This window comes from Chiloscyllium plagiosum, unplaced genomic scaffold (assembly GCF_037043375.1).
Source record: "Chiloscyllium plagiosum isolate Xiang-an unplaced genomic scaffold, Cpla_swu_hap1 HiC_scaffold_14, whole genome shotgun sequence".
NCBI classification, from domain to species: domain Eukaryota; kingdom Metazoa; phylum Chordata; class Chondrichthyes; order Orectolobiformes; family Hemiscylliidae; genus Chiloscyllium; species Chiloscyllium plagiosum.
Window position 1 is genome coordinate 30,474,967 of NW_028270152.1, and position 26,785 is coordinate 30,501,751.

General features: G+C 41.7%; 1 protein-coding gene across 3 annotated transcripts in view; it reads right to left on the minus strand.

The window, feature by feature from the left end:
- The window catches only part of raf1b (Raf-1 proto-oncogene, serine/threonine kinase b), a 111,031-nt gene that overhangs the window by 51,364 nt on the left and 32,882 nt on the right, over positions 1 to 26,785 (minus strand). For 2 of the 3 annotated variants that reach the window (XM_087994257.1, XM_087994256.1), the window contains exons 2-3: positions 20,248 to 20,473; positions 15,889 to 15,995 (exon numbers count right to left, since the gene is read on the minus strand). In XM_087994257.1, coding sequence (XP_087850383.1) covers positions 15,889 to 15,995; positions 20,248 to 20,451 — 311 coding nt within the window. In that variant the 5' untranslated portion in view covers positions 20,452 to 20,473. Of the gene's footprint in view, positions 1 to 15,888; positions 15,996 to 20,247; positions 20,474 to 20,576; positions 20,718 to 26,785 lie in introns of those variants that run through there. The other variant, XM_087994255.1, reaches the window with a different exon arrangement.

The following is a 26,785-nucleotide window of genomic DNA, read 5'->3' on the forward strand; positions in this document are numbered from 1 at the left end:
GCTTTGGAGTCACATGTCGGCCAGACCAGGTGAGGAGGGCAGAATTCCTTCCCTGAAGAATATTAGTGAGCCAGATTGGTTTTTCTAATAATTGACAATGGTTTCATGGTCATCAGTAGATTTTGAATTCCAGATTTTTAAACAATGTTGAATTCAAATTCAACCATCTAGATTTGAACTTGAGTCCCCAGAACATTGCCTGAGTTTCTGGATAATATCTTTGAGGAGAAAGTGAGGTCTGCAGATGCTGGAGATCAGAGATGGAAATGTGTTGCTGGAAAAGCGCAGCAGGTCAGGCAGCATCTAGGGAACAGGAGAATCGACGTTTCGGGCATTAGCCCTTCTTCAGGAATGATTCCTGAAGAAGGGCTAATGCCCGAAACGTCGATTCTCCTGTTCCCTAGATGCTGCCTGACCTGCTGCGCTTTTCCAGCAACACATTTCCATTTCTGGATAATAGTCTAGCAATAATACCAATTCTGCTTCCTTTTTTCTCTGCATCCCTCAACTTGGACAGCTAAAGAAGGGTTTTATTATCTGTCTCTGATGCTTGATACATTTGAATATTAATCTTTATAAATTACCCATTAAAATGATCAAGTTATTGTTTTAGATTTTTTTTTCTAAAATTCATAGAACGATAGAGTCTTGGGGATGTTTACTGTTGTGGAAAACCTTATCTTTCCAAACTCTGCTCACTGGCAGAAAGGTTGAACATCTCTGTTTTAGACTCTATGTTCTGCTGCCTTGTTTATGCAATACAGTTTGTCAAATGAAATTGCTCATCCATTATAAAATCACATATCCTCCAACAGCCTGTGAACAACTAGTATAAATTAATTACATAAAGAAGAATGTTGTCAAACGGATAACACTTCACTGATCACAACATGTTTAAAATTCATATGAAAGACCAACACCTCATTCAGAAAATGATCTACTTGACAATCAGTTTAGTTCTGATTTACCATAAAGCAGTGGTTCTTTTTATAAGTTCTGACATTAATAAATATAGACTGAGTTTGTGTTGCAATTAGACAATGCTAAAAATCGAGCATCATCTTCAAGAACATTACAGGATGATATTAGTGTCTTGCATTTTTAGCAAAATACAAGATCTCATTTCTTAGAATCTGTGTGCAATAGTTTCATTTGTTGCAACTCAGCCTGCAATACATCTACATCTCTCCATTGACAGCTTCAGCTTGTCTATACAATGCAAGAAATCAGGCAAAAACAAAATTATCTCTGAATTTCGAATGGAAATGGTCTACTGCTAGTCGCATCTATTGCAGAACATGGAGGCAAACAAATCCAGAGATTCGGAATTGACAAAACAAGAGACGAGAATAAGATGAAGCTGAAAAAGAAAGGGGATGATGCAAGTGAAAACCAAAGTGAATACAGAAAATTCAGAGCGGATGTAATAAGGGAAAAAGACAGGCAAAATGAGAGTACAAAAAGATAACAACAGCTCACATGAAAAGGGAATCTACAAGTCATAGAGTCAGAGATGTACAGCACAGAAACAGACCTTTCCATCCAACTTGTCCATACCGACCAGATATCCCAACCCAGTCTAGTCCCATTTGCCAGCACTTGGCCAATATCTCTCCAAACCCTTCCTATTCATATACCCATTCAGATTCCTTTTAACTGCTGCAATTGTACTAGCCTCCACCACTCCTCTGGCAGCTCATTCTACACACGTACCACCCTCTGCTTGAAAACATTGCCCCTTAGGTCTCTTTTATATCTTTCCCCTCTCACACTGAAGCTATGCCCTCTAGTTCTGGACTCCCCCACCCCAGGGAAAAGACTTTGCCTATTTATCCTATCCATGCCCCTCATAATTTTATAAACATCTATAAAGGTCCCCCCTCAGCCTCCAACGCTCCAGGGAAAACAGCCCCAGCCGATTCAACCTCTCCCTATAGCTCAAATCTTCCAACCTTGGTAACATCCTTGTAAATCTTTTCTGAACCCTTTGAAGTTTCACAACATCTTTCCGATAGGAAGGAGACCAGAATTGCATGCAATATTCCAACAGTGGCCTAACCAATGACCTAACAGCCCCAACATGACCTCCCGACTCCTGTACTAATACTCTGACCAATAAAGAAAAGCCTACCAAATGCCTTCTTCATTATCCTATCTACCTGCGATTCCACTTTCAAGGAGCTATGAAACTGCACTCCAAGGTCTCTTTGTTCAGCAACACTCCCTTTTCCTCCGCTACATCGATGACTGTATCGGCGTCGCCTCGTGCTCCCACGAGGAGGTTGAACAGTTCATCCACTTCACCAACACCTTCCACCCCGACTTCAAATTCACCTGGACAGTCTCAGATTCCTCCCTCCCCTTCCTCGACCTTTCTATTTCTATCTCAGGCGACCGAATCAACACGGACATCTACTACAAACCGACCGACTCCCACAGCTACCTGGACTACACCTCCTCCCACCCTGCCCCCTGTAAAAACGCCATCCCATTCTCCCAATTCCTTCGACTCCGCCGCATCTGCTCCCAGGAGGACCAGTTCCAAAAACGCACAACCCAGATGGCCTCCTTCTTCAAGGACCGCAATTTCCCCCCCGACGTGGTCGACGATGCCCTCCACCGCATCTCTTCCACTTCCCGCTCCTCCGCCCTTGAACCCCGCCCCTCCAACCGCCACCAGGACAGAACCCCACTGGTCCTCACCTACCACCCCACCAATCTCCATGTACAGAGCATCATCCGCCGTCATTTCCGCTACCTCCAAACGGACCCCACCACCAAGGATATATTTCCCTCCCCTCCCCTATCAGCATTCCGTAAAGACCACTCCCTCCATGACTCCCTCGTCAGATCCACACCCCCCACCAACCCAACCTCCACTCCCGGCACCTTCCCCTGCAACCGCAGGAGGTGCAAGACTTGCGCCCACACCTCCCCCCTCACCTCCCTCCAAGGCTCCAAAGGAAACTTCCATATCCGCCACAGATTCATCTGCACCTCCACACATATCATCTATTGCATCCTCTGCACCTGATGCGGCCTCCTCTATATTGGGGAGACAGGCCGGCCACTTGCGGAGCGATTCAGAGAACACCTCTGGGACACCCGGACCAACCAACCCAACCACCCTGTGGCTCAACACTTCAACTCCCCCTCCCACTCCACCAAGGATATGCAGGTCTTTGGACTCCTCCATCGCCAGACCACAACAACACGACGGTTGGAGGAAGAGCGCCTCATCTTCCGCCTAGGAACCCTCCAACCACAAGGGATGAACTCGGATTTCACCAGTTTCCTCATTTCCCCTCCCCCCACCTTGTCTCAGTCAAATCCATCGAATTCAGCACCGCCTTCCTAACCTGCAATCTTCTTCCTGACCTCTCCGCCCCCACCCCAGTCTGACCTATCACCCTCACCTTGACCTCTTTCCACCTATCACATTTCCGACGCCCCTCCCCCAAGTCCCTCCTCCCTACCTTTTATCTTAGCCTGCTGGACAAACTTTCTGCATTCCTGAAAAAGGGCTTATGCCCGAAACGTCGATTCTCCTGTTCCCTGGATGCTGCCTGACCTGCTGCGCTTTTCCAGCAACACATTTTCAACACTCCCTAGGACCTTACCATTAAGCGTATAGATCCTGCTAAGATTTGCTTTCCCAAAATGCAGCACCTCACATTTTTTTGATTAGATTAGATTCTCTACAGTGTGGAAACAGGCCCTTCGGCCCAAAAAATCCACACCGCCCCTCCGAAGAGAAACCCATCCAAATCCATTCCCCTACCCTATATTTACCCCTGACTGACACACCTAACACTGTGGGCAATTTAGCATGGCCAATTCACCTGACCTGCACATCTTTTGATTGTGGGAGGAAACTGGAGCACCCGGAGGATGCAGACACATCTGGGAGGATGCAGAACTTATAAAAAGAACCACTGATTTATGGTAAGTCAGAACTAAACTGATTGTCAAGTAGATCATTTTCTGAATGAGGTGTTGGTCTTTCATATGAATTATAAACAAGCAGACACAGGAAGAATGTGCAAACTCCACACAGACAGGAATCGAACCCAGGACCCTGGTGCTGTGAGGCAGCAGTGCTAACCACTGAGCCACCATACTGCCCTTATTATCTGAATTAAACTCCATCTGTCACTTCTCAGACCACTAGCCCATCCTGAAGAAGGGCTTATGCCTGAAACGTCGATTCTCCTGTTCCCTGGATGCTGCCTGACCTGCTGCGCTTTTTCCAGCAACACATTTTCAGCACTAGCCCATCTGATCAAGATCCCGTTGCAATCTGAGGTAGCCTTCTTCGCTGTCCACTACACCTCTAATTTTGGTATCATCTGCAAACTTACTAACTATACCTCTTATGCTCACTTATATAAGTGACAAAAAGTAGTCGACCCAGCACTGATCCTTGTGGCACTCCACTGGTCACAGGCCTCCAGTCTGAAAAACAACCCTCCACTACCACCCTCTGTCTTCTACCTTTCAGCCAGTTCTGTATCCAAATGGATAGCTCTCCCTGTATACCATGAGATCTAAACTTGCTAACTAGTGTCCCATGGGGAGCCTTGCCGAACACTTTACTGAAGTCCATATAGATCACATTTACCGCTCTGCCCTCAACAATTCTCTGTTACTTCTTCAAAAAACTGTCAAGTTTGTGGGCATGATTTCCCACGCACAAAGCCATGTTGACTATCCCTAATCAGTCCTTGCCTTTCCAAATATATGTACATCCTGTCCCTCAGGATTCCCTCCAACACCTTGCCCACCACCGACGTCAGGCTCACTGGTCTAGAGTTCCCTGGCTTGTCCTTACCACCTTTCTTAAACAGTGGCACCACGTTAGCCAACCTCCAGTCGTCCAGCACCTCACCTGTGACTTTTGATGATGCAAATATTTCAGTAAGATACCCAGCAATCACTTCCCTAACTTTCCACACAGTTCTAGGGTACACCTGATCAGGTCCTGGGGATTTATCCACTTTTATGCATTTCAAGATATCCAGCACTTCCTCCTCTGTAATATGGACATTTTTCAAGATGTCTCCATCTATTTCCCTACATTCTACATCTTCCATGTTCTTTTCCACAGTAAATACTGATGCAAAATACTCGCTTAGTATCTCCTCCATCTCCTGCGGCTCCACACAAAGGCCTCCTTGCTGATCTTTGAGGGGGCCCTATTCTCTCCCTAGTTACCCTTTTGTTCTTAAATGTATCTGTAAAAACCCTTTGGATTCTCCTTAATTCTATTTGCCAAAGCTATCACATGTTCCCTTTTTGCCCTCCTGATTTCCCTCTTAAGTATACTCCTACCGCCTTTATACTCTTAAGGATTCACTCGATCTATCCTGTCTATACCTGATGTATGCTTCCTTCTTTTTCTTAACCAAACCCTCAATTTCTTTAGTCATCCAGCATTCTCTATACCTACCAGCCTTTCACCCTAACAGGAATATACTTTCTCTGGACTCTCGTTATCTCATTTCTGAAGGCTTCCTATTTTCCAGCCACCCCTTTACCTGCAAACATTTGCCCCCAATCAGCATTTGAAAGTTCTTGCCTAATACCATCAAAATTGGCCTTTCTCCAGTTTAGAGCTTCAACTATTAGATCTGGTCTATCCTTTTCCATCACTATTTTAAAACCAGTAGAATTATGAATGCTGGGCCCAAAGTGCTCTCCCACTGACACCTCAGTCACCTGCCCTGCCTTATTTCCCAAGAGTAGCTCAAGCTTTGCACCTTCTCCAGTAGGTACATCCACATACTGAATCAGAAAATTTCCTTGTACACACTTAACATAGACTGGGACTACCATAGTGTTTGGAAAGCTAAAATCCCTTACCATAACTACCCTATCGTTCTTACAGGTAGCTGAGATCTCCTTACAAATGTGTTTCTCAATTTCCCTCTGACTATTAGGGAGTTTATAATACAATCCCAATAAGGTGATTATCCCTTTCTTATTTCTCAGTTCCACCCAAATAACTTCCCTGGATGTATTTCTTGGAATATCCTCCCTCAGTACAGCTGTAATGCTATCAAAAATGCCACTCCCCCTCCTCTCTTGCCTCCCTTTCTATCCTTCCTGTAGCATTTGTATTTTGGAACATTAAGCTGCCAGTCCTGTCCATCCCTGAGCCACGTTTCTGTAATTGCTATGATAGTCCAGTCCCATGTTCCTAACCATGCCCCGAGTTCACCTGCCTTCCCTGTTAGGCTTCTTGCATTGAAATAAATGCAGTTTAATTTATCAGTCCTAGCGTGTTCTCTGCTTTGTTCCTGCCTGCCTTGACTGTTGACTCGCTTCTTTTCTCAACTGTACCTGTTTCAGATTGATCTCTTTCCTCACTATCTCCCTGGGTCTCCCCCACTCCTTTACTAGCTTAAATCCACCCGAGCAACTCTGGCAAATCTCCATGCCAGTATATTAGTCCCCTTCCAATTTAGGTGCAATCTGTCCTTCTTGTACAGGTCACATCTACCCCAAAAGAGATTCCAATGATCCAAAAATGTGAATCCTTCTCCCATACACCAGCTCCTCAGCCATGCATTCATCTGCTCTATCCTCCTATTCCTGCCCTCACAAGCTCGTATCACCGGCAGTAATCCAGATATTACTACTCTCGAGGACCTCCTTTTTAAATTCTTGCCTAACTCTCTGTAATCTCCCTTCGGAATCTCAACCTTTTCCCTTCCTATGTCATTGGTTCCAATGTGTACAATGACCTCCTGCTGGCCTCTCTTCCCCCTTGAGAACATTCTGCACCCTCTGAGACATCCTTGATCCTGGCACCAGGGAAGCAACACACCATTCTGATTTCTCGCTGCTGGCCACAGAAATGTCTGTCAGTGCCTCAGACTAGAGAGTCCCCTAACACACCTGATCTCTTGGAACCCGACGTACCCCTTGTTGCATTAGAGCTAGTCTCAATACCAGAAACTTGGCTGTTCGTGCTATGTTCCTCTGAGAATCCATCACCCCCTACATTTTTCAATACAGCATACTTGTTTGAAATGGGGGTAGCCACAGAAGACTCCTGCACTAACTGCCTACCTCTCTTACCTTTCCTGGAGTTAACCCATCTATGTGACTGTATCTGCAACATTTCCCCCTTCCTATAACTGCCATCCATCACATTCCCTTGCTGTTATAAATTCCTCATTGCCTCTAACTGTCTCTCCAACTGATCCATTCGATCTGACAGGATTCACAACCAACAGCATTTATGGCAGATATAATCCTCAGTAACCCGTAAATTCTCCCTAAAATCCTACATCCGACAAGAAGAGCATATCACTCTACTAAAGGCCATTTTTGCTTCTTCACAATCTTTTGACCCAGAAAATAGCACAGTCTTATTCCTCTACAAAACACTGCTCCAGGTTAAATTAATACTTATGATTTATATTTTAAGTTTGATCAAGAGTCATATCTCAATAAAACATATAATCAAGAAAGCACCCACTTTACTCACTACTGCAGACTTTGTGAGGCCACGCTTAAATATTCACTTCTGTTTCTGTGCTGTGACCTCTCCCAAACAGGTTCCTCTAAGATTAGTTGTGAATTTCATTGTTTGTTAATTTTCTATTCTACAAGAATATGCATAGTAAGGGGCAGTAAGAAGAAGGTTGAGACCAATGAGGGACCAAAAAGGGATCTATGCATGGAGACTGGAGACATGGCCATGGTATTAAATGTACATTTTATACCTGTCTTTTACAAGAAAGAGGATGCTGCCAGAGTCATAGTGAATGAGACTAAGTGGATGGCTAGCTGAATGTGCTGCAAGTTGATAAAGACAAGATATCTGAAAGGATAGGTGGATTTAAAAATCAACAAATCAAAAGTAGAAGGGTTGTGTCCAAAGTTGCTAAAGGACAAAAACGAGAAAGATTCTTCCATTCAACCTTACATACTGTGTTGGCAGAAGACTGGATAACTGCAAATAAATAAGGACAAACATAGAAAATGCAAGCCACTCATTTTAACTTTGGCAGTGGGAAAGCTTTGAGAAATTATAATCTTGGACAAAATAAACAAGCAGTCACTTGGACAAATATGGACTAATCAAGGAAGACAAGAATGGATTTGTTCTTGGAGAATCATGTTTTAACTGATGGAGGGTCATCAAACTAATATGTTAACTGTTTTTCTCTCCATTGATGCTGTCTGACCTATTGAATTTTTCCTACAATTCCTGTTATTATTTCATGCTTAAACTAACTTGATTGAGCATTTTAATGCAGAAACAGAGGAGGTTGGTGAGGTCAATATAATGCATATAAACCTCTAAAAGGTGTTTTGTATTGTGCCCATTCTCTTACACTCGTAATGTATCACAAGGTCACAGGAAGTTACATTGACTATGTTTCCATGTGTATAGGAGAAAGTGAGGTCTGCAGATGCTGGAGATCAAAGTTGAAACTTTATTTCCTGAAGAAGGGCCTGTGCCCGAAACGTCGAATCTCCTGTTCCCTGGATGCTGCCTGACCTGCTGTGCTGTTCCAGCAATAAAGTTTCAACTTCCATGTGTATAGGTCAATGGAAAATAAATCTGATAGAAGTAACCAGTCTTTGGCACAATAAATTCAATTTCAGTTGAGTCATTCCACTTAAGGGGTAGAATTTTTAAATCAACAAGGACTGGCCCAACTAAATTAGTCTGTTCGCTTCTGGTACCTCCTGAGAAGCAGGTTCTTCTTGTTTCTACTAGGCCAAACCTGGCATGTCCTTACTGCTTGCTAGAGACTGGTAAAAGGACAGACTGCCATAATGTCCAATGTTCTGTGGGAACGCTTGCTGGCAACAGAATAAAACAGCGAGTGGTAGCATGGATATGAAGTTTGCTGAGTACCTCAAAACAGACAGTAGTGATGAGTTGGTGTTTTTTCTTCAGGCTGGGGGGAATATATACTTCAGGATACCCATAGAGTGAAGCACTAGCACCACCTATTTTCTTAATATTCATCAATGACTTAGACTTGGGTGTGCAAGGCACAATTTCAAAATTTGCAGGTCCACAAAGAAGCATGAACTGTTAGATGTATAACTTCAAGAGGACATGGACATACTGGGAGAATGGGCAGATACATGGCAGATGAAATCTAATTAGTAAAGTGTGAAGAAAATATAAAGGATACATTCTAAATTGTATGCAGAGCCAGACAGACCTAGGAATACACATGCACAATTTACTGAAGAGCATTTTCAGAAAATGGTATAAAAGGCATAGAGGATTCTGCATTGATTAAATAAGGAACAGAGTACAAAATCAAGGAGGTAAAAAGGAACCTTTATAAACAATGATTTAGCCTCAACTAGAGCATCACATCATATTCTGGGCCACTTTTGGAAGGATGTGAAGGCAGGAAAGAGGGAGGGAGGAAGGATTGAATATCTTTCACATCCGCAAGGTATCCCAAGCACTTTATGGCCAATTAAGTATTTTTGACATGTAATCCCTGTTGAAATGTATGAAATCTAGCAGCTGATCACAGACAGCAAGCTTGCACAAACAACAACATGATAATGACTAAATGATCTGTTACAAGAATGTTGATTGAGGCTAAGGCAACAGCAGATTGAAAGAAGTTTTGTTCAAAGCGTTGAAAATCATGAGTACACACGAGTTCTGGAGAGAAGCCGGATAGGCTGATACTTTTCTGATTGGAATGTAGTAGGTTGAGGGGTGACCTTGTAGAGGTTTTTAAAATCATGTGAGATATCAGCAAGATGAATGGCAAGAGTCTTTTCCTGATGGTGGAGATTTCAAGACGAGAAGGCATATTTTTAAGGTGAGAGGAGAAAGATTTAAAAAGGACACGAGGGACAACTTTTTTTTTTTTTTACACAGAAAAATGAACTTCCAGAAGAAGTGGTAGATGTAGGTAGAATTACAATGTCTAAAAGATATTTGGATGAGTACACTCTTAAGAAAGATTTGGAGGGATACTGGCTAAGCATGAACAGGTGGGACTAGTTTAATTTGGTATTATGGACTGGTTGACCAAAGGGTCTGTTCCTGTAAATTATTCCAAGTGGTGAAGGAGTTAAGAACTGGAGAGGTAAGGTGATTAGGAAACAAACCAAAGATGATGCACTGAAAATAGCTTTGAGGTTTTAAATGGTCAGCAAACAAGATCAATACATTCACTGTAAAAGCCAAAGGAATAGTTTTAAAAGTATGCAGCAAACCAACTGTCTCAGTGAGCTAGCCTACTGTAAATGCTCTCAAAAATTGAAGAATTCTATTTCTGACAGTGTATAAGACAATGGAAAATAAATCTGATAGAAGTAACCAGTCTTTGGCACAATAAACAAAATTCTTCAAGAGTGAGTTGTCGATGTTTTAGAAGAATCAATATATTAGGAGACTCTGGGGTTTGGAGGGAGCAGACAATGGGAATGTATTGACAAATAGCTACATGATGGCTTCTGTGCTCCAACTCTTGCTTTGCTTCTGCTCTTTGGCGCTGCCACATCTGACACAATGTCTGCACAATTCATAAGAAGATAAGAACTAGGAGTAGGAGTCAGCTATCTGGCCCATCGAGCCTGCTCCGCTATTCAATAAGATCATGGTTAATCTTTTCACGGACTCAGCTCCACTCACCCGTCTGTTCACCATAACCCTTAATTCCTTTACTGTTCAAAAGTCTATCAATCATCACCTTAAAAACACTCAATAAGGTAGCCTCAACTGCTTCACTGGTCAGGGAATTCCACAGATTCACAAGCCTTTGGGTGAATAAGTTCCTCCTCAACTCAGTCTCAAATCTGCTCCCTCTTACTTTGAGGCTTTGCCCCCAAGTTCTAGTTTCACCCAATAGTGGAAACAAACTCCCTGCTTCTATCTTATTTTTTCCCTTTACAATTTTATCACAGAACTTTGGCTCACTGTCTATAATCTCTTCTTTATTAAAAAAATGCACCCCATTAATTTCAGTCATTAATTTTAGCAGATCTAATATGACGAAGGCGGAGCACATTCAGATGTTGCTGTATTACCTCAGCTGTCCAAAATGTCACACTCACTGGCAGCCATTCAGTGCCAAGTGTGTTGCTGGAAAAGCACAGCAGGTCAGGCAGCATCTGAGAAGCAGGAAAATTGACGTTTCGGGCCACAGCCCTTCATCAGGAAAAGGCTCCGGCCAGAAACATCAATTTTCCTGCTCCTCGGATACTGCCTGACCTGATGTGCTTTTCTAGCAACACAGTCTCTACTCTGATCTCCAGCATCTGCAGTCCTCACTTTCTCCTCCACTATTCAGTGCCGTCACACTTCAAATGTTTTGAAAAAGCTGCTTAACTCCCAGCTAAACAAAACTGTGTTTACTAGATTCCAAACACTCAAAAGACACAGTGAAGCCATTCCTGAAATCTCCAAATCACCCCGGGAAATTAACTCACGTCAGTGACAAGCGAGAGAAAAGACTGCCCCTAGATAGAATGGAATGAAAGCCTGAAATGAAGGTCTCACCCTCAATTACAGGTACCTTCTCTCCTGTTTACTAGGCTTACTAGTACTGGGGCAGCAGGATATTGAGTGCTGGAAGCGGAGAGTCAGGAGCAGGAGGTTGAAGTCCAGGGGTTAAGTGCTGAGGTCCAGGGATAGTACACAGGGAGCAAGGGGTGAGAGCCTCAGGCTGGGAGCCAGCCACTGTTTTGCCGAGGCTGGAATGTAGAACAAGGCCAAGGCTAAGTGCTTTACTAGTACCGAAAGAGGGAGTGGAGAAGCACTTTTTTTTTGATGAGGCAACCATCTGCCCACTGGGTCTGGGAAATTAGGTTGGAGTTGAAGATTTTGCAAATGGCAATGAGCAGGGCGAAGGAAAGCTGGGGTTATTGGGGGGAATGGGTACAAGAGACAAGGAAGCTAGATATTATGTGCCTCATTGGGTGTTATGGATTGGGGGGGGTGAAGGGTCTCATGCACCACGACACCAACCGCACCTTGAGCACACACTCACAGGGAGGGCAGACAGTTGTCAAAATCAACAACAATAAAACAGTAGGTGCTGGAGAAACTCAGCAGGTCTGGCAGCAACTGGAGAGAGAAAGAGAGTTATATTTTGAGTCCAGTGACCCTTTGTCAGAACTGAAAGCAGCTGGGAAATCATAGTGTTTATGCTGGTGACGGGGCTGGGGGCAGATTGATTTGAATACTTGGAGGGAAGTGCCGAGAAAAGGGAGGAGAAAACAAAGGAAATGCTGGTGATAGGCCAGTTCATTACTTATCCCGATACCACTAGTTTCTAGTCTCTTTGGGTTGCTCCTATCAGAGCCAACCTATTTTCAATGACTCACTTTTTGTTCTCACACATTTCTCTGCCCCAGCTTATCACCAGCGATGCCTTTGTTTGTTTCTCAGTCTCTAGACACTGTCTCCATCTGTCAAACTCACTCCTTTCACCCCACTAAACCCTATCATCAGCATAAATATCTCCATACGTTCAAGAGTTCCACTGAATGCTACTGTCACGAACAATGAATCAATTGTTGAATAGAAATCAGAGATTAAGTCTGAAGATGCAGGAAAAATGATTTTAAAAATGCCTACTTAAAATATTCCAGCTTTGTACATGTGCAGTGGAAGTACTATGAGCTCACCAGTCTGTGGAACATGTATTTATGGTAATGGCGGTTTGTCTCTGTGTGTTATATTGAAACATTTTAGTTGATAATTAAGACCTGTTGTCTTGTGTGAATTTAAATACTGTGGTGTTTAGGAAATTAATATTTTCCTGTGTGTTGTGGCTTGACATTTAATGAGGTTGATAATTATTTAAGATATTAATGAATCCTTCTAATTCAACTTTGGTGAAAGCCCAAAATACCTTAAGTATGAACACAAATATAGAATGTAATGTTATTATGTGATTGCATCACCTAGTTAGTGAGAATGAAAAAGTACCCTGAAAACCAAAGGAAGCCCCTGAAAATTAAAACGTGTAGCCATCAAGTAGAGCCCTCTGAAAACAAAATATTTTGTACCCTGTTAGATTCAGCAAGTAAATTGCAGGAGCAATCGGACCGCTGACTTCCTGAAGAATGGCTCTGCTTTCACAGTGTGATCCCAGAAATATAAGTGTATCAACTTTTGAAAGCACAGAAAGAACAAGAACAATGAAGGTAACAAATGGTATATAGCTATTTGTGTCTCATTAATCTTAAGGGCCACTTTGTCAAAGGTCACTAGAAACCTGCCAAATGAAGTACATTCTGATTACCATAGTCATGGACTGACATATGACTAACTTCTATCTCACAGTAACATGATTGATTCTTCCTTAATCCAATGTTTGCATGACGCCAGATTATAGTCCAATATGTTTATTTGAAATTACAAGCTTTCAGAGCACTGCTCCTTCATCAGATTAAGTGAATAAATCATACAGGCACAGAATTTATAGGCAGAGATCAATAATCAGAGAGATCAAAAGATCATATAAATGGTGTGAGTGGAGTGTCGACAGGTTGAATAGCAAGTAACGGGATGACCTATAATCAGATTCATTGAGGCAGGGAGTTAATTACAAAACATTAAAAATAAGATGGTGCTGGAGACAAACCAAATCACTGGAATAACATGATAGGAATAAGAGTTGCACGCCAAGGCTCTAACCAAAATGACAAGTTATCCAAAACTGTACAAACTAATTAAGGTAGAGATATCATAAGTTATTAAGATGATGGCAGCAAAACAGGACAATGAGGAAGATTTCATAAATACAAAACAGTGTGGTGAGCTCACATGTAGCACAACATGAACCCAAATCACTGTTAAGACCACCTTTATGGGTATGGAACTTGGCTATCAGTTTCTGCTTGGCAATTCTGTGTAGCTGTGTATCATGAAGCCACTTTGGAGGATGCTTACCCGAAGATCAGAGGCTGAATGTCGTTGACTGCTGAACTATTCCCCAACTGGGAGGGAACATTCCTGTCTAGCAATTGTTGCACAGTGTACATTTATCCATTGCTTGTAGCGTCTGCATGATCTCAACAATAGATCATGCTTGGGGGCATCCTTGCTGCAATGTATGATGTAGGCGACACTGGCCGAGTCACATGAGTATCTGCTATGTACGTGGTGGGTGGTGTTCCCACACGTGATGGTCGTATCCGTGTTGATGATCTGTCATGTCTTGCAGAGGTTGCTGTGGCAGGGTAGTGTTGTGGTCGATGTTGTCCTGAAGACTGGGTAGTTCGCTGTGAACGATGGCCTGTTTAAGGTTTAGCAGTTGTTGAAGGCGAGAAGTGGAGGCATAGGGATGATCTTGGCAAGATGTTCATCATCATCGATGACATGTTGAAGCCAGCAAAGAACATGGTTTAGCTTCTCCGGTCCATCCGATAGAGTACCCTTCATTGTCCAGTACTTCCAGATCTTTTGATCTCTCTGCTTATCTGTCTGCCTATAAATTCTGCGCCTGTGTGCTTTTCTTCACTTCACCTGGTGACGGAGCAGTGCTCAAAAAGCTTGAGATTTCAAATAAACCTGTTGGACCATAACCTGGTGTTGTGTGACTTCTAACCTTGTGCACCTCGGTTCAACACTGGCACCTCCACATCTTGATCCAATAGGGAGATAACAGATAGCAATCTAGCAAGTGAGACCTATTGTTATACAAACCACTGAAACCTTCCACAAAGTCAGTAGCTGATTCATCAATTATGTGGTGAGCATTTTGAATAATATTGATTTAAATTGTAATTCTTCTAACACCCCATTTTTCACTAGGAACAGGCAAGTAGAGATCAAATTCACAAGAACTCAGTCTCAAGTACCTCCTGTTTGACATTTCTCTACTATGATTTTCAAACATTCCTCAATTTAGATGGTTTGGCAGAAGCCTTACGATACCACATAACTGGGTAACAGTCTCTGCTCAGACCAAAACCCAAGCATTATATGGAGAGAAAAACTGACAGAACTGGTGCCCCTTAAAAGTGAACAAATCAGGAATGAGGAGAAGGCATCCTATATAACATTTTCAAGTTTCAGAATGTGCAAAACTGCTCCTCACTGACATCCTTTACCACCCATCTGCTATGCAAATGAATAATTCACTGTGTCATTCCAGGCTGCATCACAATCTGACCTAGCCTTCTCCTTTAGTACTGGAAGCGCACTAAATTTTCCCATTTTCCAAAGTAACAAGCAGCCGTGAGTGTTCATACAGACAGCTTGCCAAATACATTTAAATGAGGCCTGATCAGCAAAATGGTTTGGGCCTTCTGCCAAAAAGTCTAAAATAGAGGCTCATACTTTCACAGGCATGTTACCAAAGCCAAATAAACTCATGCTAGAAACTGCAGCATAACAAAATAAGCAGAAGTGTGACAGGCTGTCCCACATTTTAAAAGATTGTCCCTTATTTGACTGCCTTTGTCCTGTATTTCTAGGGCAATCTGTGGGAGTCTGCTCTTGCCTTTGCCTCTGCTTATTTTCTGTAAGCATGAGCATTGCAACCATTGGGCACATGTGGGAGTTAGGTTGTGTGCGTGCGCTCGCACACAACCTAACAAGAGTTGGTCACACTGATAAGCAATGGTATTTAATGTAATTGAGAAACTCCTTTCATAACATATCTTTTAAAATTATATGATATAAAGACTTGTTTTTATACAGCATGGAACGCCTTTGTCTTCCTATAGTGGAGTCATATTAAATTCCTCAGGCGGGGTGCAAGAACAATTCACAATTGTTTCATTACTGGAGAATGAATTGGAACTGAATATGACGTTTTAAATACGCTATCAATAATTTATTCAGCGTCTAATGTACATTTGACTCCACTCTTGAAGAATATACTAAACCAGCCAGCTACTTCTCATGGTAAGTGAACAGAAAATCATTACCATCCTTGTGGCAGCCTGAAGACTGCACAGCAATCTGGCTGAAGACCTCGGACTTTTAGAGCTTTTTTCAGACTGTCTTGCACAGTCATGCCTGGTCGCACGCTCACCTGCAATACCACATATAAAAAGGGCAACAGGTCAGTAAGGCAGAGAATTTACATTACAACTGTCAACTTACATTTAACCATTTTTAAATAATTTAAGTCTTGATTACATAATTCTACTGCACTGTTCTTCCTTGAACAGGGTGGGATGCAAGAAATCTACTGGGTGGGGTGCCCTTACCTAAAGCAAGGAGGAGGTGTCATTTATTTGGAATAAAGGTACGGGGTCAGGACCCCCACCTCTAGCTTCCTCCCTCTCTGCTCTGAATACATCTTGGGTGAAAAAGCTCATGGACAACTTCCCGTCATGGTGCCAAATGAGACAATTCAGTGGGTAATTAATCCTCATTTAAAGGCCTCAGCCCACTGCCATGGGTATTCAACAAGTGGCAACTGAGGCAGTCACCACACAGAAAGCCTGAAAATTGGACTATGGAGAGAGGTGGGGTGATGGATGTGGGAGGGCACACAGTATCTTTCAAGGGACCTGGGGCCCACCAAATACCACTCCATCACTCCCTTCTGATAGCCTGCCCTTCCACTAGCAGCAACCCTTCCCCATGCTCTCCTGACTGGTACTCAATACTGCAGACTTTCCCCACAGGAGATGATGCAAGGTTTTCACTGCTCTCCAGCCAGTCAGTGAGACTCCCATCGCCTTAATTAAATTTATCCTACTGCGTCTACTCTGTAAAACATTTAATTCCCAAATGCTCTGGCTGTTTTAACTGTACTTGGCCTCTCAGAGAATTTTGTAAATTTAGATTTTTCTGTTCATTCTCACCTTTCAGAATCAGGGATAGAGTTAGTGATCATTTTGATTCAGTCTTTTCAACACCACCCTACGCTGCAAGGCTAATAAATTCAAAATGCTTGACACCCTCACAAGTGTTGCTCAGCATTCTGGAGAAACCCAATATATTATATGGATAATAAGTCAGTATATTATATACAGTTTGCGTAAATAAATCTTACTCATTAACATAGGTGGAGGTCTGGGTGCGGTTCACTAAATCGAGTTATTGTCCTGATGCTTGAATAGAGCGGTTGGTAGCAATTAAAGTTTGCAAAAGGATTAAATATAAGCTCTCATAAATTACCCACTGGAAATCAGAAATTATTATTCTATTCACTAATAAGGATCCATTTAATGATAGTCCATATAGTTGCCAAGTCTGAATGGAATTTTCTGAACAACAAAGCAACATGAACATACTTGCTCTAATTTGTCATATGGAGCAACACCAAGTGAAAAAAGACTAATTGCTATTTATTTCTGCCATTAAATACTCTTCCACAATTGTTACCATAGTGACTAAATGCCCTGTTATCATTGTCCACTTACTGCTTCACTGTCACAGAATATTCACTACAGCCAAATCCAGTCAGCATAATGATTCCTTATTAGGAACTCAAATCTGTATCAACACAATGTTTACATACATAAGAGTCCACATGATATTCAACACTGAAACAGATTATTTGACGCAACCTGTCCATGGTGGTGCTCAAGTTCCACTAGAGCCTCCTCATACCTTCTCTTTCAATTGTTGGAACCCTCTATTCCCCTCTCCTTCAAACTCTTGCCTAAATTCCCCTTAAGCACACCTATACGTTACCTACAGGGGATATGTTCCAAGACCTACCGTGGAAGTCTGAAACCACAGATAGGTGCAGACCCATTCACTTAAATGGGAAACATACCTTCCCAGCAGCCTCCTGGTCCCCGGTTCTGGAACATTCGCTTTTATATGTTCAGGGTGCGGTAAACCGCGGGTAACTGAAAGCAGGGTAACCAGACCTGCGGATAGGGGTTCACCCAGTATTATTCACTTAAACCATTCCCTAAAGTACCAAATTTCACATTCTCAGCACTCTTTCGGTTAATAAGTTTATTCTTAATTCCCTAATGGATTTCTTAGTGATTATCTTACACTGGTGGCTTCTAATAACTCTCTTCCCCACAAGCAAAACATTTGTTTTCATTTTCATAACTCATGGGCCCTTTCAAAATGGCAATGTGCATTTAAATGGACAGGATGGTATCAGATATGGACCCTACTGCCTTCTTGCCTCCTTTATTAATAAATTCAGGGTGGGCAAGTTGTAGATGGCTTTCTCAATTGACTATGTGGATTTAATCCATCTGAAACAGGGTCTTTATCCTCTTTGAGTTTAATTAGTTTGTTTAATGCATTCCTTCATCTTTCAAATGCACTTATCTCATTGCTCATCTCATTAATCAATGTCATGTCAACCTGTTCTACTTAAAACTTCTGCCATTTCTCCATCAATATTCATGGTACTTTCCTGTCCATCCCTTACAGTTCAATTTCTTATTGTAATACGACCATTTTTACTGATGATTTGGAGATGCCAGTGTTGGACTGAGGAGTACAAAGTTAAAAATCACACAACAGCTGTTTATAGTCCAATAGGTTTAATTGGAAGCACTAGCTTTCGGAGCGCCACTCCTTCATCAGGTGGTTGTGGAGGATGAAGGAGCGGCGCTCCGAAAGCTAGGGCTTCCAATTAAACCCATTGGACTATAACCTGGTATTGTGTGATTTTTAAATTTTTGCTGATAGTCTTGTAAAATTATTTATTGCTTGGTTTTACATTCCACAAAACTTATTTTCTTAGTTCCTCTTTGCCTTCTGATTTTTTAAACTTCTTTTTATTTGTATTTACAAATGTTAACTAGCTATTACTGAGACTTGAGACTTGCCAATTTTCACAGCTTTCTATTGACTGTGAAGTCAGTTATGAGGTGAGACCTTAACCCATTCAAGAAACACCCTCTTGCAAAAAGTTAGAATTAGGTTTCACACTTCCGCATGAAATAAAGGTGTGCCTTAAATTTTCAATGGCCTGTCAATACAAATTGAGCTAAGTAGTATGGGAAAAAGTATTGAGCAAAAAGATACAATAAATAGTTACAAATATTCCGTAGACAAACTACACAAGATAACTTGAAAGTTTAATTTCCTGTCAATACTGACTGAATGAAGTCCAGTATGAAGTTAGGTTCTACTCCAGATTCTATACCCATTATTCTTTAAGTTATATAAAAGGTCTATACAGCACTTCAGGGAGTAAAGGGAAAGCTGATCAAACCATCTGTTTCTAGTATTACTTCAGAGTTTCTGGAGGGAAGTTACTCCAATAGCAAGCTGGAACAGTATTTAAAAATTAAAATGAGTTTTAGATTAATTTGACCTTTGCTGTGCAGTCTTAATAGTAAGTATAGCTAAGGGTATTCAGGAGAGTACTTCTGCTGCTACAAACCTTTATAGTTTCACGTAAATGAAAAGACATCGAATAGCTGACTTTGTCTATGCCTGTTTAGATTAGATTACAGTGTGGAAACAGGCCCTTCGGCCCAACAAGTCCACACCGACCCGCCGAAGCGAAACCCACCCATACCCCTACATGTACCCCTTACCTAACACTACAGGCAATTTAGTATGGCCAATTCACCTGACCCTGCACATCTTTGGATGGTGGGAGGAAACCGGAGCACCCGGAGGAAACCCACACAGACACGGGGAGAACGTGCAAACTCCACACAGTCAGTCGCCTGAGGCGGGAATTGAACCCGGGTCTCTGACGCTGTGAGGCAGCAGTGCTAACCACTGTGCCGCCCACTAAACTACATAAAAGGAAATTCAATTTTTGTTAAAAGCCTCATTAAATATAGATCACTGAATTCTGACTAATTTTCTCTTGTAAAGGTGTTATTTATCTGATGAAACACTGTTGAGGACAGAGTTGAAAAATGTCTTGGCGGTGTAACTTTTCTTCAGGGCAGCCTTCAAAGTCACTCAAGGATTAAATAATCCATATCACAACTGGATTCTAGCTTCTACCATTTTTCTTTTGGCCCTATTTTAAAAAAATAAGCAAATCCATGAAAGGGAATTCTTACTTACTCGTCCTTACGTTCAGCCTTCATCCTATCCATTCTGGCCAAGAGCCAGTACTCAGCAGCTTGAGCTATACAATCATATTTTAATTTTACAAGATGAGTACTAAATGGAAGTATTTGTGTAACACTATACTGCTCTCATCTAGCTAGCACTGTGAGATCACATCACTTTGCAGATACTTTAAAGAATATTAGTGCAATTCCTGTACTATCAAGTAAGAAAATGGTTCCTTAAAAGCAATTATGCCTTTACAGAAAACCAAAATTTCCAAAAGAATAAAAACTTTGCCTATTATTTGGCTTTTAAGTAATAGAACATAAATTTACCACAGTACGCTGCTTGTTTGGTAAGTAAACCCGAATAGTGCTCCCTGCTTTGTAAGCCTCTGTCAATTTCCCATCCTCAGATTCCCGACGATACGCAAAGTGATGAGCAAAGGTGGGAGAAACGGATGTAGAAATATCATGGAAAAAATCTTGTGGACTAAAACCATTGCTGGTGGATTTCCAGAAACCCAGGTTATACTCCATTTTGATCAGACAGGCAAGGGATCTGCAAGAAAAAAAAAGCAAAACACAAATTAAAACAAGGTGCTTCTCTGATTTCTGTACAGGCTTGCCCAAGAATTCAACATTCATCAAGCATCAGAAAATACCCAAAATAACGTTGTTTGACATACTGATGCAGCAAAGAATGAGGCGTTGTGGCTTTCATTTGTATCAGTCTGCCTTAGAACAAAGGCAACTGCTTTGGACTCTTGATTCCAATCTCTGCCAACCATAGAGATTGCTCTTCAAGTCCATGTTCATCTGGACAGTTCCCTGACTGACTTATTAAATCCTCATATACTGTAATCACAAAATGGGTTTAAAGTATAAACTTTGCTATTGCATTCACTGCAGTATTCCAGAACCAGTTCTAGGTTGTAAACTCTGCTTGCTCAGTGTCTTTGGCAACAAGTGAACCCTTTGATCTAGCTGCCACCAAGCTAAATATAGCACAGCAATGAAAACAAATCTTTTAAAAAAAACAAAGCAAATCAACACAACATTCGCAGCAAGCATCATGAAAGTTGAGAGCTTAAAACATATAGATGTCGCACTACCATGCAGCTGACCGTAATCATACATTTCCTGTGTGGCATGCTATTTTGATTAAGTTCATTTAGCAGATTTCATTGACAATAGGCAAGAGACTGATTTTATGCCTCAGAAGTCTTTTTTTTTTTAAGATAAATAACAAGACATGCACTCTACTGCAAATTAAAGAAGGCTTCCCCTACCTATGACCACAAACCATCTAAGAGACAAAAACCAGATTATCAATATCAATTTGTTGACATCAACCATTGTATTGAAGGAAATTATCCATCTCAACGGCAGAAACCACACAACATTGTTTTAATGAGTGGAAATTCTTATTAGTCTATTCTCAAATATCAGCAAAGTAATGGAGTGGGTCATCAACAGTACTACAAAGCAGTACTTCTGTGCAATAACCTGTTCACTGATGCTCAATTTGGGTAATGGCAGGGCCACTCAGCACCTGATCTCATTACAGCTTTCACCAAACACGGACAAAGGAGTTGAACTTCAGAGGAAAGGTGAGATAGTGACTGCACTTGACAAAGCATGTCATCAAGGAACCCGAGCAAAACTGAAGTCAATGATCCTTTAGTCAGAGTGATATTTTGCACAAAAGATGATGTTTGTGGTTGTTGAAAGTCAATCATTTCAGCCCAAGGACTTCACTGCAGGAGAAGTGCCTCAGGAGGGTGTCCTAGACCCAACCAGCTTCAGCTGCTTCATCAATGGCTCTTCCCCCAGCATAAAGGTCAGAAGTAGGGAGGTTCTTCAATGATTGAACAATGTTCAGCACTAACCACCAGACTTCAGATATATACAGCAAGACCTGGACAATATCCAGGTTTGGGCTAAGTGGCAGGTAACATTCATCCCACATAGTGCTCTGCAATGACCATCTTCAACTTGAGATAATCTAACCATCATCCCTTGATACTCAATGGCATTTTCATTAATGAATACCCCACTATCAACATCCTAGGAGTCACCATTGACCAGAATCTGAACTGAACCAGTCATATAAATACTGTTGATACAAGAGCAGGTCAGAGGCTAGGAATTCTGTGACAACTAACTCACCTCCAGACTCCCTAAAGTCTGTCTACCATCTGCAAGGCTCAAGTGAGGAATGTGATTGAATAGTCTCCACTTTTCTGGGTAAGTGCAGCTCCAAAAACACTCAAAAGGTTTGATACCATCCAGGACTTTTAACTCCTCACCCATCACATGCAGCATGGACTCCCTTCATTGCCAAAATGCAATAACAACAGTGTCTGCTATCTTAAGATGCATGGCAGTGGTTCACCAAGATTCCTTCCACAGCATCATCCAAACCTGCAATCTCTATGCCTAGAAGGACAAGGGCTGCAAATATTTGAAACACCACCACTTGCATGTTCCCCTCCAAGCCATACACCATTCTGACTTGAAAATTTATCTCCATTCTTTCACTGCTATGGAGTCAAAATCCTGAAACTCTTCTTAACAGTGCTCTTTGTAACCCTATACCCCAAGGACAAGATGACATCTCAGCATCATCTTCTCCAAGACAACTAGGGATGAGAAATAAATGCTAGCCTAGCCAGTCATGTCAACATCTTCTGAATGAAGCAAAAGTGTCACAAGATGTACTGTAAGGATTTCTCTGAATTGCATCACAGCTAAACATTTTTTTGACGGGTTGTGCCACATAAGCAACTACTTTCAGGTCCTTAATGGTTTAGTTTTTAAACATGGAACTAAAGGTACACCATCTATCAAAGATTCCAAATTTAAGTCTTATTCTATGCAGAGTTAGCTAGGGCATTTCTGGATTACAAGAAGGGGGCAAAGAGAACTCTCCCTCTATTCATAACCCTTTGGTGAAGAAAGCTATCATTTTGGATATTGATCAAGGACAGTGTCTGACTGGCTGTGATACTCCTTACTTGGATGAGAAATAAGTAGCTGCTGTAACCAGTAAGAGGGACACCATCCTTATAACAAGAAAGACATTCTTTGTGTACAAATATTGATTATAGTTAACTAATCTCTGCTGTGGCAAGAAAAATTGGTAATTTCCTTTGTACAGGAGAAGAGTTGACCAAGCTGATCATATGATTACTTGGGGATCCCTAATGACGGTGTGCACATGTAGGTATTTGGTAAAGACAGGGATGGGTTAAGTTGTGATAACTTCCACAATGAAACACCTAGGTGCCATTCAACATTAAGATTCACATGAATTATGTGCATGTAGACAGCATTCTGAAGGATGACCACTGAGTGCACAAACTCTAAGCAATGAGGACACACCCAGAAGACTGAGAAACTGGAGATAAAAGGAGCAGAAATATATAACAAATAGTTAATATTACATACACAATGAACAAAATGTATAACCAGCCTATTCCATATGGGGCATCGCCCACAAAAATAGCACAAAAAAATGCAAGTCATCACACACATATACAATATTTACAGGGTTACATTTTACAGTCTACAGCGAAGCAATAGTGCCTGCGCCTGATCTCACAGAAAGCTACTCCAAAAGGTCCAGTTCTGTACCTTCTCTTTCCAGATGGCAGGATACAAGAAGATTTCCAACCATCCAACAGCACTGATGTCACCAAGCAAGGTAAGCAGCCAATCATGACAAAGCATCTCATTACCCTTTAATTCTACCTCTATTTTTCAGTTAACAAAATAAATGATGATTGAATGAAGACAAGAGTCAACATAAAGATAAACAAACTTTTCTTTAAAAGTGTGAGTTTTTTTATTTTAAGTGAAGAAATCAGATAATTCACAAATATTAACTCTGGTCAGTCGACAGCATTTCTGCATTAGTCTGCACATGTGCAGACTTCCGAAGGTGCTGCCAGTTTCAGTGGGTTAATAATAGTGAATACTGATCATCACCATAAAATTTAAATCAATAATCCAAACACACGTTTATTCTCTGAAGAACAATTAGCAATTAAATAAGTATAGTCAAAGCATTTTGTCACGGTGACAGTTATTGGACATTCTGACTTATTTTGCAAGGGTAGCAATGAGCTTAGAAACTGTTGTTTTTTCACATCCCTTTTCTTAAAGAAAAATCTATTGATCTCAATCTTAAAATTTTTAATTGACACACCATCCACAACCTTTTGAGCAAGGAAGTTTGAGATCTGTATTACACTTCACGTGAAAAAATGTCTTTCTGATTTTCACTCCAAAATGGACTACTGTATTTTGAAGTTTATGCTATACGTTACGGGCCTCCCAAGCCAGAAGAAGTGCTCTGTAGAATTCATTTAATATTTTAAGCACATCTATTACATCACCTCTCAACTTTCTAAACTCAAGGGAATAGTGGCTAGGTTTACGGAACTTGTGGTCTTAAAATCATCAATCTGATGAATCTCTGCTGTATCTCCACTAAGGGTCAGCATGCTTTTCCTCAGGTTTGATGCCCAAAACTGTATACAATATTTCAGATGGAGTCTGACTAGACATTTAAACAACTGAAGCGTAATTTCCATACCTTTGAGATCCACCTTATTTGAGATAAAAGCCAACATTTTGTTAGCTGTTTAGATTTTTTTTTACCCTTCTGCACCAGCATTTAGTGGTTTGCTTACATAGACATCTAAACCTCTTTGCTCCCAGTCTCTTGCCACTTAGAAAATATTCTGCTTGGTCTTTTTCCAATTCAACGTGGATAATATCATATGTTCCTATCTTGGGTCCATCAGCCAGGTGTCAGCTCTGACTCAGAGTTATCTCAACATAAACAGATGCTTAGGGAATCAAGCCCTATCCCACACACTTGAAAATAATATCTAGGCTGACAAACAATTACTGAGTGAGTGCTAGGAGTTTTGAAATGCCATCTTTAATTAAACCAAGGTCCTGTCCTTCTTCTGAAGTGAATATAGAAGAACTCAAGACTCTTCTCAAAAAGTGGCAAGAGCAATGGGGAAAAATTTGGAGGAATGTAGTGCGACTGGACAAACGGGACTCTTAAGGTCAAGAAACATATCCGATTTTCATCCTCAGGTTTCAACAGATAAATGAGAAACTCACTCCTAAGTGGCAAGGGCCTTATTTCTGTGCATTTGCATCTCACTGTTAGCTAATCTCGCTTCATGCAGTTTGTGAATTTCCCAAGTACTGTTGAGAAACTAGATGGTGCCAATTCCCACATGGAGGTCTTGAGCGGTTACATGGAGACTGGGGCTCACTCGTGTGTTCTCCAGGCCTTCATGGCGATCAATATTTCTAAACATCATACAGATACACTCTATAAGCAGCGACCACTTCCATCTTCCATTCATGGAAGTCAGCACTGGTAAAACACTGATCTCACCACATCATCGTAGCTGATCACAGACTACATTGGATACTCACCAACACATTACACTGTAATTCTCTGGCCAAGCGGTTTTGGGCACATGAGTCAGACAGCTGTCTCATGTATCAGCATCTCAGGGCTCTGAGCTTCCTTTCAAGTGCTCACTCATTTTATACTCACAAAACCACTTGCAATATCTCTCCTTTCCCTGCCATTTAGTACAGACCGAAAGCTAGAAACATGTTGCCAGCACTGAGCACTGACCCTATGATGTATAACCATAGGGTCCAGAAATGTGCAGGTTAGGTGGGTTAGCCATGGGAAATATAGGGTTACAGGGATAGGGTACAGTGGTGGGTGTGCTGTTCGGAGGGTTGGTGAGGACTGAATGAGCCGAACAACCTGCTTCCACACTGTAGGAATTCCATGATTCTACATTGTTGCACAAGCACGTCACATCGACAGTATGTGGTAGCAGCTTACGGGCCAAACACTCTATGTATTTCAAACAAATGGTCATTTTTGAATGTCCTCAGAGTTTCTTTAGTGGAGGGAATGATGGTCAGTCAACGGATGTTTCCACACTCAGTCAATGGCATTGTTAATAATAGTCTAAGAAGCCAGGGTAATAATGTCAAGGGGAATTATGAGCTACAGTCTGAGAGTGTGGGTCAAAGTGGGAAACTCAAGTGTGATGACTAGAGCCAGTCAGCAGGGATGCAGATGCGACAATGACTGTGAAGGGGACAATTTCAAATATAAGAGTAGGTCCCAGTGTTCCAACCGGTATGTTGTGACCAAGGTGTGAAATGTGTCATGAGATTTTCAGGAAGCTGCATTACTTTACCCGGGTGCTGAGATCATGCCTATGTTTCCAACCTCCCCCAGAGCCTGAGTGCCTACTATTGAAGGCATTGTCTCCTGATACCAGGCATCCCTATCGACCGCACATCCACAAGCCTCCAGAGCCACATGTGTAAACTTCCAATAACCACGTATGCACAGAGAATCGGCATATGTGCCATCGAGTTATTTGTCTCATCGAAGTCTGTCTTGAAACTGAAAAGGTTGGAAAGCAGTGGAATATGATACAGCATGGGGGGACACAGAGGACTGTTTGTGAATGTTGGTGATTTTGCAAGGCACCACCACCCTGGAAAAAGAGGAATTAGAAGTGGTGAGACGATTCTGAGTAATCCAAGATGGAGGATGGGAAAACATTCTGGCTGTAAGAGCTGCTCCTTTTTTTTTTTTTAGGTGCTGGAGGGGAGGGGAGAGAGCGAGAGCGACTGCACAGTTACTGCCTTTGTTGTTTTTGAATTCATGTGTCGCTGGACATCGGAGTGCATCTGGGAAAATTAACAAACAGTGAATTTCACAACTAAGCTTGGAGGAACCGGTTTGGGCGAAGTTCACAGCACAGAATCAGATAAGTTAATTGTTGTTTTAAGTCTGTCCAAG